Source organism: Dreissena polymorpha, chromosome 9 (assembly GCF_020536995.1).
Source record: "Dreissena polymorpha isolate Duluth1 chromosome 9, UMN_Dpol_1.0, whole genome shotgun sequence".
Taxonomy (NCBI): domain Eukaryota; kingdom Metazoa; phylum Mollusca; class Bivalvia; order Myida; family Dreissenidae; genus Dreissena; species Dreissena polymorpha.
The window spans coordinates 63,955,507-63,974,086 of record NC_068363.1 but is presented as its reverse complement, the minus strand read 5'-3'; the positions used below and the strand labels follow the sequence as shown (position 1 = coordinate 63,974,086).

Genomic DNA, 18,580 nt, shown 5'->3' with positions numbered 1-18,580 from the left:
ATATTGTGATTTACGTGTTGAACATTACTTTTGACAAATTCATAATTTAACATTAAATTTAGAAATAAATTTTTTACATGCTGTCTATTTTCTTGACATTTTTTTTTTATTCACACAATCTTTACCTCCATTTAACATCAAAGTTAAACTTGAAGTTAGACTCACTAGAATATTTCATTAATAATTCCAAAATTTATTAAAGTTTTTTCGACCAACAGAATCTTTTCTTCCATGTAACAAGGTTAGACTTAAGCTCTCACTTGAATATTTCATTAATAATTCCAAAAATCATGAATGTTTTTTCAACCAACAGAATAATTTCCCCAACTGACAAGGAAAGACTTTGGCACTTACACTATATTAAGTTTTCACCCATGACTACTTCAGGAAAAAGGTACAAAATGCTGATACTCTGACGATATCAAAAAATAGAAGCCTGCTAGCTATGACCCAAACATTTGAGGTGGACCATGAACAAGAACAAGGGCTGTTTGTAAAACATGCATGCCCCCCATATGGGCTGTCAGTTGTAGTGGCAGCCATTGTGTGAATATGGTTTTTGTCACTGTGACCTTGACCTTTGACCTAGTGGCCTGAAAATCAATAGGGGTCATCTGCCAGTGATGATCAATGTACCTATGAAGTTTCATGATCCTAGGCCTGATTATTCTTGAGTTATCATCAGGAAACCATTTTACTGTTTTGAGTCACTGTGACCTTGGCCTTTGACCTAGTGACCTGAAAATTAAAAGGGGTCATCTGCCAGTCATGATCAATGTACCTAGGAAGTTTCATGATCCTAGGTGTAAGCATTCTTGAGTTATCATCTGGAAAACATTTTACTATTTCGAGTCACTGTGACCTTGACCTTTGGCCTAGTGACATATAAATCAATAGGGGTCATCTGCCAGTCATTATCAATGAACCTATGAAGTTTCATGATCCTAGGCGTAAGTATTCTTGAGTTATCATCCGGAAATATTTTACTGATTCAAGTCACTGTGACCTTGACCTTTGAACTAGTGACCTGAAAATCAAAAGAGTCATCTGCCAGTCATGATCAATGTACCTATGAAGTTTCATGATCCTAGGCATAAGCATTCTTGAGTTATCATCCGAAAACCATTTTACTGTTTCGAGTCGCTGTGACCTTGACCTTCGACCTAGTGACCTGAAAATCAATAGGGGTCATCTGCCAGTCATGATCAATCAGGGGTTCCACTGGCCCAAAAAAAGTTGTCGCCACTTTTTCGCGGCGCGAAACTGTCAGTTATTCCGACCTTATTAATTATGACAATCGTCTAAGAAACCTTACAACATCAATGTCATTGACTATATTATTACTTTTAAAAGTATGTTAATACATAAATAATAATAAGTAACTTCATAAGTCTTAATAAGCTTTATTTATACATAAAAACATTTGTTTGCACATGATAAATAATCACATATAACCAAACTTATCTAATAATGTTAACATCAATGGAACAGTATGCTGCATACATTTTTTATAAAAATTTATTTAAACATACAATCACACAAATGTACATCATCTGGAAGGGAAAAAAAATTCAAACATCAGTAAATAAAGCCTTTCAATTTAATTGTTAAACAGTTACATTTCAGAAAATAAAACATCTAAATTTAATTGTTTAACAGTTACATTTGGTCATTTGGCTAATATGATGCACATAAACTGAAAGGGAAAAAAATGATACACATCTGAACGACAAACATCTCAATTTAAATTAACACCGCCTTATATATCGTTATAATCATTGATCTTTGTGCCAGTTTGTCCTAAGTGTTACATAATTGAGTGTTCTTTATCATAAAAGAACCGTTAATCCGATAATAACCCCCATAAAACTTGACAATAGCAGTAAAAACACCGACTGAAACACTTTCACTCTTCCGTGATTTCAGTGCACTCTACACTGTAGGTCGCTTACATCGTCGTAAATCAATATTTACAACTGACAAACGCTGGCCGCTTATGCTCCGTCGCGTGCTTTTCGACTCGCAGTACATTTTCAGATAGGATTTTACCGATTTTTTTTAATTCGCCACTTTAAAAATTTGGAGCCACTTAAAAGAAATTTGCACCATTTGGCGCCAATGGCGATCGACAGCGGAACCCCTGATCGATGTACCTATGAAGTTTCATGATCCTAGGCGTAAGCATTCTTGAGTTATCATCCGGAAAACATTTGACTATTTCGAGTCACTGTGACCTTGACCTTTGACCTAGTGACCTGAAAATCAATAGGGGTCATCTGCCAGTCATGATCGATGCTCCTATGAAGTTTCATGATCCTAGGCCTAAGCGTTCTTGAGTAATCATCCATAAACCATTTTACTATTTTGAGTCACTGTGACCTTGACCTTTGACCTAGTGACCTGAAAATCAATAGGGTTCATCTGCCTGTCATGATCAATGTACTAATGAAGTTTCATGATCCTAGGCCTAAGCGTTCTTGAGTTATCATCCGGAAACCATCTGGTGGACGGACGGACCGACCGCAACCGACATGAGCAAAACAATATACCCACTCTTCTTCAAAGGGGGGCATAAAAATCTTCATATTTGACTGAGTACATGTGGATCACTGTGGTAAAAATGAGTTGGGTTCTGAGAAAACAGTGCATAATTCATGTGAGTAAAGTGTCGTCCCAGATTAGCCTGTGCAGTCTGCACAGGCTAATCAGGGACAACACTTTCCGCTTTTATGACATTTTTGGTTTAAATGAAGTCTCTTCTTAGCAAAAATCCAATTTAGACGGAAAGCGTTGTCACTGACTAGCCTGTGCTGACTGCACAGGCTAATCTGGGACGACACTTTACGCACATGCATTATGCCCAGTTTTCTCAGAACACGACTCACATGTTAAAAGGATCCTGAATAACTAATCTATAAATAAAATAGTTTTGCATTCATGTTTCTTAGCAATCTGTATAACAATTAGTGTCTTGATTCTCTCCACAAAGCCAATGGAAGTATAAGGGACTGAGACAAGCATGGCTATGTCTCCTGGTCCGACTCAGCACGGTCTTCCTGAACGCTCCTGTAGTATTCCTCATATGATCTGGGCCTGGAATGATGACTGTAAAGGTCAAGGTCATTGTCTTCATCACTGGATAGTTCCTGACCACCTTCAAAGAGAATCAAGACATATTATTTTTCTTCTGATAATATTAACAGAAAATCACAAAACAATATAAACCCAAATTTCAAGTTTGTTTTTTCTCAATATTATTTAATTACCCAGTAATGGATAATCACATCCTTTTGCATCACCTTTTTTTTTAATGTACCACGTCATAGAACTATTTAAATTATAGGAAATGTAATGAAATTGTTCATTTTGCGGTGGGAAACAAAGAAATTATTATTTTACAAACATTCAATGTCATGTAATTTGAAATACCATATTTGTTCATCTGTCAGTTATAAAGTACAAGTGTCTTGTATACCCTCTTCCCCACAATGGTCTTGTATACCCCCTTTCCCTACAAGGGCAAGTACTGTAAAATTATGAAAGCTGGAGATGTGGTATATACTCACAGCATTTCAGCTCATTGAGGTAAAAGTTTGAAACCTCCTGTAATTTTAAAATATGCTCCAGAATAAACACTTATAATGGATAATAACTCTTAAGCATGTATGGAGTTATGGATCTTTTGCATTTCACATTCTCTTAATTGGTGAACCTTGCTATTAGGTCTCTAGTTGATACATCTTTTAGGTTTTAAGATACTAAATATCATAAATACACAAAAAGCAATAACTGCAAAATACGGAAGCAAGAGTTCAAGTTCTTGTGAACTGCAAATCTTCTGTAATTTTGTATGTACACTTCAGGCTAAATTTTAATTTAAAAATAAACAAAGGGCATAATTTTATCGAATATTTAACTTAAAAAATTGGCCTGTTTTTGTAATATTTAAAGGCTGATAAAAACCCACATGTTAAACTGCAAATCATAGGGAAAAAAGCCTGAATAGTGCATGCAAAAAATCGTATGGAGAAGCCTCCAGGCAAGTTTTGTTTTACAGACAAACAGATGTCAATTGTGATTCAAGTATACACCCCTTAACTACATACTGGAGGTAATACCCTATATGATAAAAACACTATACAAGATCATGTATTGGATAGGCTTAAAATATTACACTGATACAAGATAATTTATTTGATTGCCTGCCAATATTACACTGTACAAGATAATTAATTAGATTCCTACCAATTTTACACAGTACAACATAATGTATTAGATTGCCTACCAATAATACAATGTACAAGATAATTTATGAGATTGTCTACCAATGTAACAACGTACAAGATAATTTATTACATTGCCTACCAATTTTACACTGTACAAGATAATGTATTAGATTGCCTACCAATAATACACTGTACAAGATAATGTATTAGATTGTTTACAAATTTTACACAGTTCAAGACAAGAGGGCAAAGATGGCCCTTGTTCGCTCACCTTTTTTCACAAGGCCTTGATCATTGTTTACCGGTAGTTGAAAATTCAGTACTCTATAGAGCATATTAGATCGGTTCTCTTCTGTTATATTTTGCAGTGTGAGCATATAATTAATTCTGATTGAGTACTGTCCATTTGCATGGGTTTTTAGCAGTACAAACATTTGCAAGTAATGCGCATTCTACATGTGTTTACAAGGTTTTTGCAAGATTCGGACCTAGAAATGTGGCCTCTAGAGTGTTTACAAGGTTTCTCTATAGCCAAATAAGGAATACTGCCCCCGCCTACTGGCGACCATGTTTTTCAACGGACCGGAACCACTTTTGAACTCAACCAACATATCATTAAGACAAATATTTTGACAAAGTTACATAAAGATTGGGCATAAAATGTGACTTCTACAGTCGTTACAAGGTTTTTCTTTTTTTTTATCTAGAGACCTATAGTTTTTGACCCAGCATGAAACAGTTTTAAACTCAATCGAGAAATCATTGTGACAAATCTTCTGACCAAGTTTCATGAAATCTGACAAAAAAATGTAGCCTCTAGAGTGTTTACAAGTTTCTCTATAGCCAAATAAGCAATACTGCCCCGCCCATTGGCGGCCATGTTTTTTAACGGACCGGAACTACTTTAAAACTCAACCAACATATCATTAAGACAAACATTTTGACAAAGTTGCATGAAGATTGGGCATGAAATGTGACTTCTACAGTGTTTACAAGGTTTTTCTTTTCTTTGACCTAGTAACCTAGTTTTTGACCCAGCATGACCCAGTTTCGAACTTAATCAAAGTAATAACGGGTTCGATTTCGGTAAGCGCGCAAGCGTTTGAGAGCGTGTTTAATGTACCGATTTACCCGTTATAAATAGCTGATGTTGTCTTAATCGTATATTTTTTGCATTTGCTATAATAACTAAATGGCATCAACCCCTTTACAAGTGTAATATGGTGTTAAACAAGTCCATAAAATCATCCGGAATATCGCATAAATCTATATGCAGTCTATAGGCAAAGAAGCAATTTTGGTGTTAGCTTGTCTAAATTTTTCTTCCCGCTGAGCCACGTGATGAAGTGGGCGGAGCGATCACTGATAAGGCGTCATGTCAAATACACTGTGCAAGATAATTTATTAGATTGCCTACCAATCTTCAACTGTACAAGATAATTCATTACATATCTTACTGATGTTACATCATACAAGATAATTTATAAGATTGCCTACCAATTTTACACCATACAAGATAAATTATTAGAATGCCTACCAATATTTCACAGTAAAAGATAATGTATTCGATTGCCTACCAATTTTACATCGTACAAGATAATTTATTATAATGCCTACCAATTTTACACTGTACACAATAATTTATAAGATATCTTACCAATTTTACACCTTACAAGATAATTTATAAGATAGATATCTTACCTATGTTACACCGCCATGACATCCACTCTGCAAGCTGACCTCCTGTTTCAGATTCGAATGCCAAATTCTCATCCAGACCTGCAAACAGATTAAAGATCTACTGGTCAGCAGGCTCATTACAGAGATCAAAGTTGCAAAAATCCACCGGCCCAGAATTGGTGATTTTGTAATCACCTGGCTCAGGTTCTTGGCTTTATATAAACTTTGGTAGACTTGTATCTCCTTATTGATCTCAAGTTATTATAAGAGCCACAGCATCGGACAATGGTTATTATGCTACAACTGACTGGGATGGCTTTAGACCAGCATTCGCACCCATTCAATCTGGTCAGATGCTACTCTGTCAGGTAAAGTAACACAATGTTAAGTGGTTCTCTAATTGACAGGGTAACTCCAGACCAGACATTGTGGATAAGCAAGCTGGTCTGAACCTATGCTCATCGAATATGACATAAGACCCATTTTAGCGTGACACAGTTTATATAAAAATTTTGCTTGCAACAATGCTTGGTGGAACTGCTAATTTGTATGCCCATCATCCTGCCTTGTATTATCCGATTATAGTCAGACATCTGAGAAAGAAATGAAGGTGACCAAGCAGTTGGACATCATTCAATTTGCAGGTGTGCAATAAGCATATTTCTAGAGTCTAACAACAATAAGCATGTATCTTGAGTCTAGAATGATAGCATATAGTGCTTTTTTCCATCCACAATTTTCTTCCAACTGAAATAGCTAAATAATCATTTATCAACAATAACATGACTATTTAAAGCTTGACTATGCGTGCTTCCATGCACAACTTAAGTTCATAGAATAATAATTAATATATTCAAACAAAATAACCAAAAGAAATCTGTACCGCTCATCTTAAGATTTTTTGAAACTAGGAATTTGCAAATAATTCGAATATGATTTTTAACCGAGAGAAGGCCCATAAAATAACTCATTTCCAAACAGCATTGATATATTTGGGATAAATGCTCTGAGAACAATTCAGTAAGATTGAGCAATAAATGTGAACTCTTGAGAGCATTAAGTAGCCTTGTCTTCATTTGTGTCTGACTACATGTGTATGTACATATAAACCAGGCAGCATGAACTTAAGCTGTGATTGGGCATATGGCCCAGCACAGATCTTTAAGCAGAATGGTTGATAACTGTGACTTCAAGAGCATTTAAGAACAGCTGAGACACAGTTTGAAACTCAACAAATGTATAATTATAGACACAAGTTTTGACCTAGAATAATCAATATTTCATAAGAATAAGACCTAGAAAATTCACGAGCTCTATGCTGACAAACAATCCATGAACCGTCCGGTTACAGTGTTACACCAAAGTCAACACCGGCCAAGCTGAGCTCAGGTGAGTTAATAACAGAGTTAATGACAGACAATAAAACTTGATTGAATTACATATTACGGGTAACTTTGGGAACTCTACATCTTCTCTGGCTAAATCTTATGTTCGGACAAAAAATTGTTCAAAATTGAATTTTAAAGCAAATGATCCTGGCTCATGGAAAACAGATATTAATGCCTGAGCTTAAAGTGTTGTCCCAGATAAGCCTCTTTAATGGTATTTTTTATTATTATATTAGTCTCTTCTTGGCGTACTTCAATTCATTAAGCCCAGTTTTCCCATAACAGGCCAAAGTAAACATAATTATTCTAGTCAGTAAGTTTGGTCCTCAAGTGTTAATTGTATAAAATCCTACCTTCCCCATAATCACAGTTTGCAGCCTCATTCTCAATATATCTGGGGTCAACCTCCGGATAATCATTCCTCCAGTTACTTTCCTCATTTTCATCATCATCGTCATCGCCATACACGAATTCATCTTCCACCTCGTCACTTTCACGCTCATTCATGAAGTCATTGTTGAACGCTTCAAAAGTCAGGTCCCGTTCAAACTGCCTGAAGTCAAAGTCACGACTGTTGGTATAGTAGATGTCATATACATAGTCATCATCTTCATGGGAGACTGCCACAGTTTCCCGTACCAGTGGCTCTGAGTTGCAAGTTATCTGTTCTGATGAACTGGCTGCCTAAAAAAATAAGTGATCAAGTAAGTACTGTATAGTCTGCAACATATTTTTCAAAGTGACCCATGTCCCGCAAAAATGGGTCTTATGTAATATTTTGTTTGGGTATCTCCAGACCAGCCTATGCATTTGCACACACAGAACAGGGGCTACGGAATCACAAAATGACACAGAAAAACCCTGCATGACTTAATATCGGACAAGGTTGCTCTTGACCAGTCTGGGGCTACACTGGCTGCATATGTCATAAGATCCTTTTTCATATAACTTGGATTTATTAAAGAAAAAATAATATAATAAAAGACATGCTTGAATTCAATTATGTTATATATGTCCATATGTAACATTATTAACTTTTTACTTACGGTTGTTAATTTAAATTATCATTGTATTTCAGGTCACAACCATCTCGATGTTCAAAAAAAAAATATATAGGTCTATCGAGCATTTAGGGTATCAATTAAATTGTTATATAGTTACAAATACTTACAGACGACATTCTGTTTTCTGCAACATCTGCTACAACATCAACAAGATTATAAACTTTTTCACACGGATCACCATTTTCTAAGGACTCTAACATGCCACTATCTTGATTTCTACTATGTGCCCCATTTTCAGGAATAGCACTATCACAAGTGTTTTTCTTAGTTTCACTGACAATTTTTGAGCATTGTTCACGTTTTCCAACATTTTTACGGGCACAACTGCTGCCAATGTCACTATTTTCTTTATCATTATTGTTTGACAGCTTATATTTATCACAGACTGGAGATGTGACTCTATCATTTTCACAGGAATTTGCCGAAATGTTAGATGATGCTGTTGTATCATCAGTCAATGCTTTTTCAGACAGATCATCCAGCTTATCAAGCGCTTGAGCCCGCTGCCTTGCCACAACTTTATAACGACTTTTCTGTGATGCCTGAAAGCAAATTACACATTCACTACACTTCGCTTAAAAAAACTCCTTTACAAGTCTTCATCTGGGAAAACATTGTTTAATGCATGTGTGTAAAGTGTTGTCCCAGATAAGCCTGTGCAATCTGCACGGACTAATCAGGGATAACACTATCTGCTTAAAACAAGTTTTCGCAAAGAAAAGACTTCCTTTAAACAACAAATACAATAAATGCGGACTGCAAAAGTCTAATCCGGCAAACACTCTACGCATATGCATTAAGCCATGTTTTCCCTGAGAGGAACATAATATGAAAGTCAGTACAAATTCAATATAAAACAAGGATTATCACAGAAGGTCATACACACACACAGACTGCTTGAATATGTAGATGTTGCACTCAATGTGCCAAATATAATCTTCAATGGCTAATGTGATATTGACCTTGATATTGAATGTGTTTGCTCTCGGACAGCGAACTGACTTAGCTCTAGTTATATATATTTTTGTCAAGTTATTTAAAAAAAAAAATCCATATCTAAATGTTAATGATTTTGGAGAAGTACCAATTTTCATCCATTTATACTTTTCGTTATTTTTCTAAGACAAACTAGCGAACTATTCAAAAGTTTAACTTTGATATATAAGGCATAAATATTGAAACTGTTGAGTCATCTACAGTATACAAGGAATTACAAAAAGCAGTTACCTGAGTGGCATTTTGCCGCGCCTGACTCCTTACATTTCCAACAATATCAATCTGATTTTTCCGAAATTCTTTTTCAAGTTTCTCTTTTCGAATAGCATCTCGAACATGCTTTGAAATTCCTTCTCCCTGCAAAGATACATCATTCAAACATGAAAAAAACATGTTGAAAGGACTAGCTAAGACATGCTTTTAAATAATAGATTGCTATAACTGTGCTATTGCATAAGCTTTGAAATTGAATTCACCCATTATATTTAACAACATAACTGGAATTGTAAAAAAAACACCATAAATAAGCCAAATCGCTCGCAATCTATAATCAAATCTTCCCCACATGTTTTTTGTGCGCGCTGTAACGGGATATTGCGAGATAACTCCACAAGTGGTAAGCGTGTGGCTATGATATTAATTAGTGAAAACATTATTTTTAATGATAAATAATCATATTATAACGAAAAATCAACTTTTCTGAAAAAAATGTTCACTATCAAATATATATATAACAAGGTATTCAACTCGAAATCACCCGAAAACAGGGTGCATCGCTTTGAACAGCCATTACTTCATCAATTGTGCTGCGATTTTCATGATCTCGGTCTTATCCAACGCAGAAATGAATTTACTTTATGGAAATGTATATATTTTCAATATTAGACTGTTAGACAGTGTACAGACTGGTTTCTTTATTTTTACAATTAGACGGAAATAAAAGTATCAAACTAGGATAATCATAACACGTTCTACATGTAACTTGTTATTTCAGACGACTTTAACGGTAAAGATGGAACTAATCAGGGTTCGACATTAACTTTTTTACAGCCAGACCATCGGACCAGCTCCTCTTAAAATGTACTAGCCCGAATCTGATGTCTACTAGACCATAAATGACATAGCAAATAAACAGAATTGTGTCGTGTAACTGTTTAATCAGGTTTTATCAGAAAATAATTAGTGAACACAAGAAAGTTATTTTGATGCACAGAGTAAAAAATAAAATAAAACTATTTAACAACATAAAGTGTTTTTTGTAATTTTACTGTTTATCACCAGTTAAACAAATGATGTCTGTACAGCAGGTGACATTTATTAAACGTTATCAAATTCTGGCCTCCTTGACCGCTGTGCTCCAAGCTACCACAGCTCCAATGCCCTTTTCCATCATAATCTGTGTCAGTTTTACCGTCGGATTCCTCTTTATTAACTTATTTGTTGGACTAAAATCCAATCTTTAACAAAGTCACTCTTTAAATTACATTCTCTCGTCTTCTACGCCAAGATGTTTACATTGATGATACCGATTTTCGATAGAAGTCTTACAAACATGATGTAACAGGGTTCGACATTAACTTTTTTTACAGCCAGACCATCGGACCAGCTCCTCTTAAAGTGTACTAGCCCGAATCTGATGTATACTAGACCATAAATGACATAGCAAATAAACAGAATTGTGTCGTGTAACTGTTTAATCAGGTTTTATCAGAAAATAATTAGTGAACACAAGAAAGTTATTTTGATGCACAGAGTAAAAAATAAAATAACACTATTTCACAACATAAATTGTTTGTTGTAATTTCACTGTTTATCACCAGTTAAACAAATGATGTCTGTACAGCAGGTGACATTTATTAAACGTTATCAAATTCTGGCCTCTTTGACCGCTGTGCTCCAAGCTACCACAGCTCCAATGCCCTTTTCCATCATAATCTGTGTCAGTTTTACCGTCGGATTCTTCTTTATTAACTTATTTGTCGGACTAAAATACAATCTTTAACAAAGTCACTCTTTAAATTACATTCTCTCGTCTTCTACGCCAAGATGTTTACATTGACGATACCGATTTTCGATAGAAGTCGTACAAACATGATGTTAAGTTCTACGACACTGCAGAAAGTCATTAACTATTTCAGTGCTGGAACTGAATTTTGAAGGTCTTTGAAAACAGTTTGGATCCAGATGAGACGCCACAAAACGTGGCGTCTCATCTGGATCCAAACTGTTTGCTATTCTGATAGTATTCTTTGAAAAAAATTGAACAAAAATGCTAATTTGAGAAATTCAGCAGACAACATTTTAGCAGACTACAAATTTCCCAGCATGCAAAGGGTTAATATTCATGACATCTTTACCAATGGAAACAAGCTATTTCTGCCGGAAGCTCTCCTTCACGTCTAAAAATAGCGATGAATCATGTGAATGCCCCGCGTTTATTTATATACGCTAGTTATGTTCTGATGTAAATAATGGATACAATAGTTATATTACACATTAAGAGCAAACGGTTTTCGGTTAATTATAGTTATATGAATCAGTATAGATTTTGTATGTACGACCAGTCAGACAAGCTAGCCCACAGTTTTACTAGCCCGACCACTGATCTTACTAGACAATGTCTGTCGGACGTGCCTTAGTGTCGAACCCTGCTAATGAGGTCCACATATTGGACATGTTTAATTCAAAGACGTCTTTGTTTTATTTGTTAAGATTATGATCAGAGCTTCAGATAATTGTTTAAGATAAAGAGTATTTCACTAATGACATTTTTAGCAGATAAGTAAAATACAAAATCAAAGACTTTTGCGGGAGTATTTAAAATACTCCAGCAAGTCTTTGATTTTGTATTTTATAATTTTTTCTATTTTAGTCCCCCCCCCCAAAAAAAATAATAATAAAATCCCTACCTACCAGACGTATTTTTTTCCAAAAAGACCAGAAACAGAGCTATTTTTTATTTTGGCCTCAGGGAGTAGCAAGAGGCAATGATTTTTTTAAAATGGGAATATTTGAATGATATTTGGCATTGATGTTATACTACTTAAAACAAACATAATGATGTCTTTCTTTTTTTATTTGGATGAAAAATAGATTTTTTATGATTTTTTTAAAACACGTAAAAAAAGGTGAATTTTTCTGCTGTTTTTTCTGCCAAAAATCTGGTTCATTGCCAGCAAACAACTGACATTTGCCTTTAACCAGCTATTTTAGCCATTTATAAGTTATTTTTATCTATGTGAATGCCTTTTTAGACATAAAACACATTAATACATATTAATAACAAATATTTTTTATTGGTTTTGCACTTTTTACTGCACAGTTTATGGCAAAATAAAAGGGGGCATACAAATATATATTTATGTGTGTGAATAGCCTTTGTCTTTACTGCTATCAACAACAATCCTGCAGCTTTTTTAAGGTTTTATTTTCAATGATAACTAATGTGGAACTAACACATAATTTGTTGACACAATTTATATTTGTTGTGCATACACAATATATAAATACTTGTGAAATGTCCAATTACCTGACATTACATAATGATGAATTAAAATGACACATGCCTCCCAATCACGATGACGAGTTGTTCAAATAAAAAAAAAAACAACATTGTTGATGTGGTTTTTTTTTGTCAGTCAAAGGTAGCATATAGGCAAAAACTAATCCCAAAGATTGTAATTTTTCATAAATGATGATTGATGAATCAATTTACTTCAACTGCACTCTCACATGTCAGACCGACAGTGTCATGAGCAGACATAGTGGTCACTACAAAACTGTGAAATTCTTATGGGGGCTTTCAACAGTTTTGACAAGTTTTATATGTTGTTCACTCAATTAAAAAAAATTGTCCATTAGGTAAAATAAGTTCTCAAATTATAAATACACCACAAGAACAACAGCCAATACTTAAATAAGGTTAACATGAAGAAAATAGTTCACTGTCACACATGTTTAACAAAAGTAAAATCATTTGCTTCATTAAATAGGTTCAAAAACCAAAATTCTTCTTATTTAAATAAGACCTAACACTAGTTATTTGAACTTCAATGTATCTGTAAGTATTTTTCCTAAGATAGGTGACTAACAAACCTATCCAATGGTTTAAAAAATCTTATATTCAGTTATCCCCTTATTCTTCCTGATTTCTTTTCTTTTCCTCCCGCTGCCTTCAGCTTCTTTGCCTCAATCTCCTCCATCGGGGCCGCATTCACAAACGGCAGCTTCTTGCGGTAATCTGTAACATGTAAATGAACATTTAAGCCGCACTCTGGGAAAACGGGGCTTAATGCATGAGCCTAAAGTGTCATCCCAGATTAGCCTGTTTAGTCCACACAGGCTTATCAGGGACAACACTTTCTGCTTCAACTCGATTTTCTTTAAGAAGGGACTTTCTTAAACGGAAAAAAGCTTAAAGGTTATTGTTTTTTCCATTCAAGGCTTTTTTAAGGCTGTTGGGGGAAGGGGCCTTAGCCTTCATATTATATAGGAAAAAGTGTGTGAAACCCAAAATTTGGGGATACAACTCACGCAATGTTAGTCATAGGGGAATGAAATTTCCAGCTGTAAGTGGTTTTTTTGGGGATAAGTGCATGAATATAATGAAAAGTTTTGAGAGGATGTAACCTTTTTATGAAAATTTCTGAGGGATTGTAGACTAGATTAGGCTACAGCTTTAGAATTAAAAAAAAAAAGACTGCTCTTCCTTTTCTTGTGATATCAGTCTTCTTAAACTCAATTATGTTATATCTGTCTTCTTAAACTACATTTTGTGATATCTGACTTCTAAAAAGTATAACAGTATATATTTCAATTGCATAAACATTAGTGAATTACAATAATGATGATTAATTAATGTTGATAATAAATGTATTTTAAAAGACCGATACATTGCCATTAAATAAAATTACATGGGGTTAATGTTTCAAAATGTCATTCTGCTGAAATGTCATTTATATACTAAGAAAAATATTTATTGGTTAACATTGCAAATTATTTTTATCTAGTACCTGATGCGGAAGCTTCAACTTTTCAGCTATTGCAGCCAGGTCTTGTGTAAATTGACCTGGCTGCGGTGATACACGCTCACTGTCAGGCTCCGAACGCTCACTGTCAGACTCCGAGTCAAACTCTTCCCAATCCTGAGACTCTGACTTATTAGTATCAGACATATGTCTGCAAAAAGAATAATTTAAATCAAAGAAATAATATATCTACATAATATAACTAAAATACAGTGACTGTATCGAATTGTTGTTCACATCCGACGTTAAATAAAGATTCTTGTATCTTGTATCATTAATGCTATATGCGAAATACTTGCTGTCCGAATTGTGCAAGTCTGTATTTTGCATTATCGAAACGTCTATTTACAGACATACGAATGAAATCTACCATTACGATATAATGTCGGCATAAATATATCCTTCAATGATGTTTAGCACGTACAACACATTTTATGGCAACTTTACAGAGGAAAAAAAGAACAATTGATATTTACGTCGTATGAATTGTCAACAACGGCGGCCATCTTGCCATTCATGAAACCCGTCAATAGTGAGTCCATACATTAGCAACAACCAGCAGAATCACGGCATTTTGCAAAGCAATTAGTGGCATGAATGGAAAGGAGAATGATTAACCTACAAAATAAAAGCAATTTTTCTACTGGGCAATGTATCTTACCTATTTTTCTTGATCTCGGAAATTTTCTGAGGCTTTCTTTTAATCTTCTACGCAACTGTGTGGAAACGAAAGTGCTTTGACCGCGAACATAAATGTATTAACTTATATGATTAGTGATTATTTTAACCATATCCAATCGAAAACCACCTTAAAAACGACGTAATTCCGACCCCCTATCGGCACTTTTTTTATGAACGAGATTTCGCGCAGGAATTTTTCAGTAATAAATGAGCCGTACGCAGTTGCCTCCCTTGTGCCCATCGCTACAGGGAGTACGTTTATATGGACTTTAGGTTGTTGATCAGTGCATGACATTTGTATTATTTTTAAAGAACTTCTACCTGGTAACTTAATATCATAGTCAGTGTTATTGGTAATTATCCCCACGCTTTTTGAAAAAAAGGTGGGGATATTGTGGTGATCTCCGCCGTCCGTCCGTCCGTCTGTCCGTCCGTCTGTCCGTCCGTCCTGGCCACTATCTCCTCCTACACTAAAAGCACTAGAACCTTGAAATTTACACACATGGTAGCTATGAGCATATGTGCGACCCTGCACTATTTGGAATTTTGATCTGACCCCTGGGTCAAAAGTTATAGGGGTTGGGGTGGGGCCGCGTCAGAAATTATCACTCATTTTTTTAGGTTATTTTACATTTACTTCTTTATTTCTACACCGATTCACTTCAAATTGATACTGGACCTCACCTATGACAATACGGTCAATCTCAACCATGCATGGCCCCATTCCCAACCCTGGGGCGCCCCGCCCACATAGGCCACACCCACCAAAAATTTCCATTTACTATAATTTTTTCATTTCTACACAGATTCACTTCAAATTGATACTGAACTTTTGTTATGACATTAGGGTCAATCTCAACTATGCATGGCCCCAATCCCAACCCTGGGGCGCCCGCCCACATAGGCCACACCCACCAAAAAATTCCATTTACTATAATTTTTTCATTTCTACACGGATTCACTTCAAATTGATACTGAACTTCTCTTATGACATTAGGGTCAATCTCAACTATGCATGGCCCATAACCAACCCTGGGGCCCCGCCCACATAGACCACACCCACCCAAAATTGCCTTTACTATAATTTCTTCATTTCTACACCGATTCACTTCAAATTGATATTGAACTTCTCTTATGACAATACAGTCAATCTCAACTATGCATGGCCCCATTACCAACCCTGGGGCGCCCCGCCCACATAGACCACACCCACCCAAAATTGCCTTTTACTATAATTTCTTCATTTCTACACCGATTCACTTCAAATTGATACTGAACCTCTCTTATGACAATACGGTCAATCTCAACTATGCATGGCCCCATTACGAACCCTGGGGCGCCCTGCCCACATATGTCACACCCACCCAAAATTGCCTTTTACTATAACTTCTTCATTTCTACACCAATTCACTTCTAATTGATGATGAACTTCTCTTATGACAATACGGTCAATCTCAGCTATGCATGGCCCCATTACCAACCCTGGGGCACACCTAGGTCAAACATTCGGCGTGGGGATACGCGTCGGCCTCTGCCGCGCCATTTCTAGTGTTTAATGTAACGTTTTTATGTCTCGTTTTAAATTCAATATTATTACGAAATAGTTTGACATATCGCGAAAACCTATTACAAATGACTGTATTTATTTACTTTTGATCCAACAGTCCCAGCATACTTGAAAACATTTTCGTCCTTATTTCTAGACTGTGAGAAGTCTTCATTGCTGTTCTTTCTCCGCTTTTTGGTGGCTAAATACAGAACTTGTAATGGATCTTCGTTCCTTTTTCGTTTCAACCTGATCACGGTAGCCATTTTGTAAGTCAGTATGGCCTGTGAAGTCTGTTTTGCCTGTGAAGTACCGGTCGATTTCCCGTCGAAGAGACACGAAGATACTCGGGTTGTTTTAAAACGCAGCATAATCGAAATTGTTCAGAAACACTAGGAGTGTCGTGAAGATATTACCCTTACGTTACGGCGACCACCAACCAAACTCATATCCTGTCGGAACAGTGGATTTAACCCGAGTCGTGAGAAGTGCGTGTACCAACAACTACGTTGCCTTAAATATAATTCTAGAGGATCACCAGAATTTTTCTACAGATATTTTTTAGTTTCATAATTACTATATATTGCATATGGCTTACATGCCAAACGTAGTCGAAAACTTTCCGAAGTAAAGCCATCGGTTCATTTTTTAGCTCGACTTTTCGAAGAAAAATGAGAGCTATACTACTTACCCCGGCGTCGGCGTCGCCGTTGGTTAAAGATTGTAATAAAGTCAAATAACTTTAACACTTTCAAAGATAATTAACTCAAGCTTTGTATACTTCTTTATGGCAACAAGACAAAGCTATTGCTTTCATGCTTGCATCACTTACACACTATCATAATGGGACTGTGCAGGCAAATTAATGTAATTCTGACTGGCATTTTGACAGAATTATGGCCCCTTTTGTACTTAGAAAATTGTAAATTTTGTTAAGTTTTGTGTTTTTGGTCCATTTTACTCCTAAAGTATCATAGCTTTTGCTTTCAGACTTTGAACACTCGCTAACTATCATAAGGGGACTGTACAGGACAAGTTGCATAACTCTGGTTGGCATTTTGATGGAATTATGGCCCTTTTTTGACTTATTAACTTTGAATATGTTGTTAAATTTTGTGTTTGGATGCACTTTACTTCTAAAGTATCAAAGCTTTTGCTTTTAAACTTTAAATACTTTCTTACTATCATGAGGGAACTGTACCTGGCAAGTTGAACTTGATCTTGAACTTTGAATGACCTTGAATCTCAAAGTCAACTAAATAAATTTTGCTTAAATTGCCATAACTTCTTTCTTTAGGATCAGATTTGATTCATACTTTGACAAAACAACACTTACCTGACCTACCTCAATGGACCCCAACCAAACCATCCCCCACGCCCCACCCCAGAATCCCCACCAAAAAAAATAATTAAAAATATTGTTTTCCTTTTTTCTTATTTTTGAAATATCATCTAACAAATGACCACCCCCCCCCCCCCCACATTATTCCCCATTTCCACCCCACACACAAAAAGATTTTTTAAACATATTAAAAAAATACATATATTTATTATTATCATTATATTTTTGAAAAACCGTCCAACCATTCCACACAAGCTATTGCTATCAAACTTGAAATATAATCTTATTAGTGTGTTTTATGTCTTTACAAATGTTCAATAGAATGTGGAAATATACCTGAACTTAGAGTCGTATATAATGTACCACTTATTTAAAGCATAAGCGATCATTATGTTTCAATTATGGTCCTCTTCCAGTTAGAATATGACTATATTACATTGACCTTATTGAATATGAACAATTTCCCCATGATTGCTTACGTTATACTGTCAAGCACTCGAAAAGTCGAGCACGCTGTCTTCTGACAGCTCTTGTTGGAGAAAATAATTTATCGTGTAGCGTAGCTCGAAACTGGTCTTGGTCGCGAAAACGTTTCTAAAACGATGTTTTTAGTTCATTTTAAATAAAGCA

General features: G+C 35.5%; 1 protein-coding gene and 1 long non-coding RNA gene across 5 annotated transcripts; both read right to left on the bottom strand.

Annotated features, from left to right (window-relative positions):
* Positions 1 to 1,387: 1,387 nt before the first annotated feature.
* Positions 1,388 to 16,922, bottom strand: LOC127844057 (probable RNA polymerase II nuclear localization protein SLC7A6OS). 4 transcript variants are annotated; one of them, XM_052374026.1, is made up of 7 exons: positions 16,713 to 16,922; positions 9,586 to 9,711; positions 8,466 to 8,900; positions 7,648 to 7,978; positions 5,928 to 6,005; positions 3,430 to 3,511; positions 3,032 to 3,154 (listed from the first exon to the last, which is right to left on the bottom strand). In XM_052374026.1, the coding sequence occupies exons 1-6, from the start codon at positions 16,872 to 16,874 to the stop codon at positions 3,450 to 3,452; spliced, it is 1,194 nt and encodes a 397-aa protein (XP_052229986.1). In that variant the 5' UTR covers positions 16,875 to 16,922; the 3' UTR covers positions 3,032 to 3,154; positions 3,430 to 3,449. The 4 variants fall into 4 exon arrangements, with proteins under 4 accessions (XP_052229985.1, XP_052229986.1, XP_052229987.1 ...); XM_052374027.1 differs by lacking the exon at positions 3,430 to 3,511 and adding an exon at positions 3,567 to 3,603 and having other exon boundaries at positions 3,073 to 3,154; positions 16,713 to 16,921; XM_052374025.1 differs by lacking the exon at positions 3,430 to 3,511 and having other exon boundaries at positions 1,388 to 3,154; positions 16,713 to 16,919.
* LOC127844061 (uncharacterized) lies at positions 13,499 to 15,302 on the bottom strand. Its single transcript, XR_008032533.1, has 3 exons — positions 14,752 to 15,302; positions 14,367 to 14,532; positions 13,499 to 13,594 (listed from the first exon to the last, which is right to left on the bottom strand). It is a non-coding gene; the product is annotated as an uncharacterized LOC127844061 (long non-coding RNA).
* Positions 16,923 to 18,580: the final 1,658 nt, after the last annotated feature.

What these genes read in the sequence shown, in the direction of transcription:
- LOC127844057 (XM_052374025.1), bottom strand. Translation starts at nt 16,874, where the DNA reads ATGGCTACCGTGATCAGGTTGAAACGAAAAAGGAACGAAGATCCATTA. An exon ending in CTGGGACTGTTGGATCAAAA is followed by an intron (nt 9,712 to 16,712) that starts GTAAATAAATAC and finishes GTATCTTTGCAG; the next exon opens with GGAGAAGGAATTTCAAAGCA. An exon ending in CAGAAAACAGAATGTCGTCT is followed by an intron (nt 7,979 to 8,465) that starts GTAAGTATTTGT and finishes TTATTTTTTTAG; the next exon opens with GCAGCCAGTTCATCAGAACA.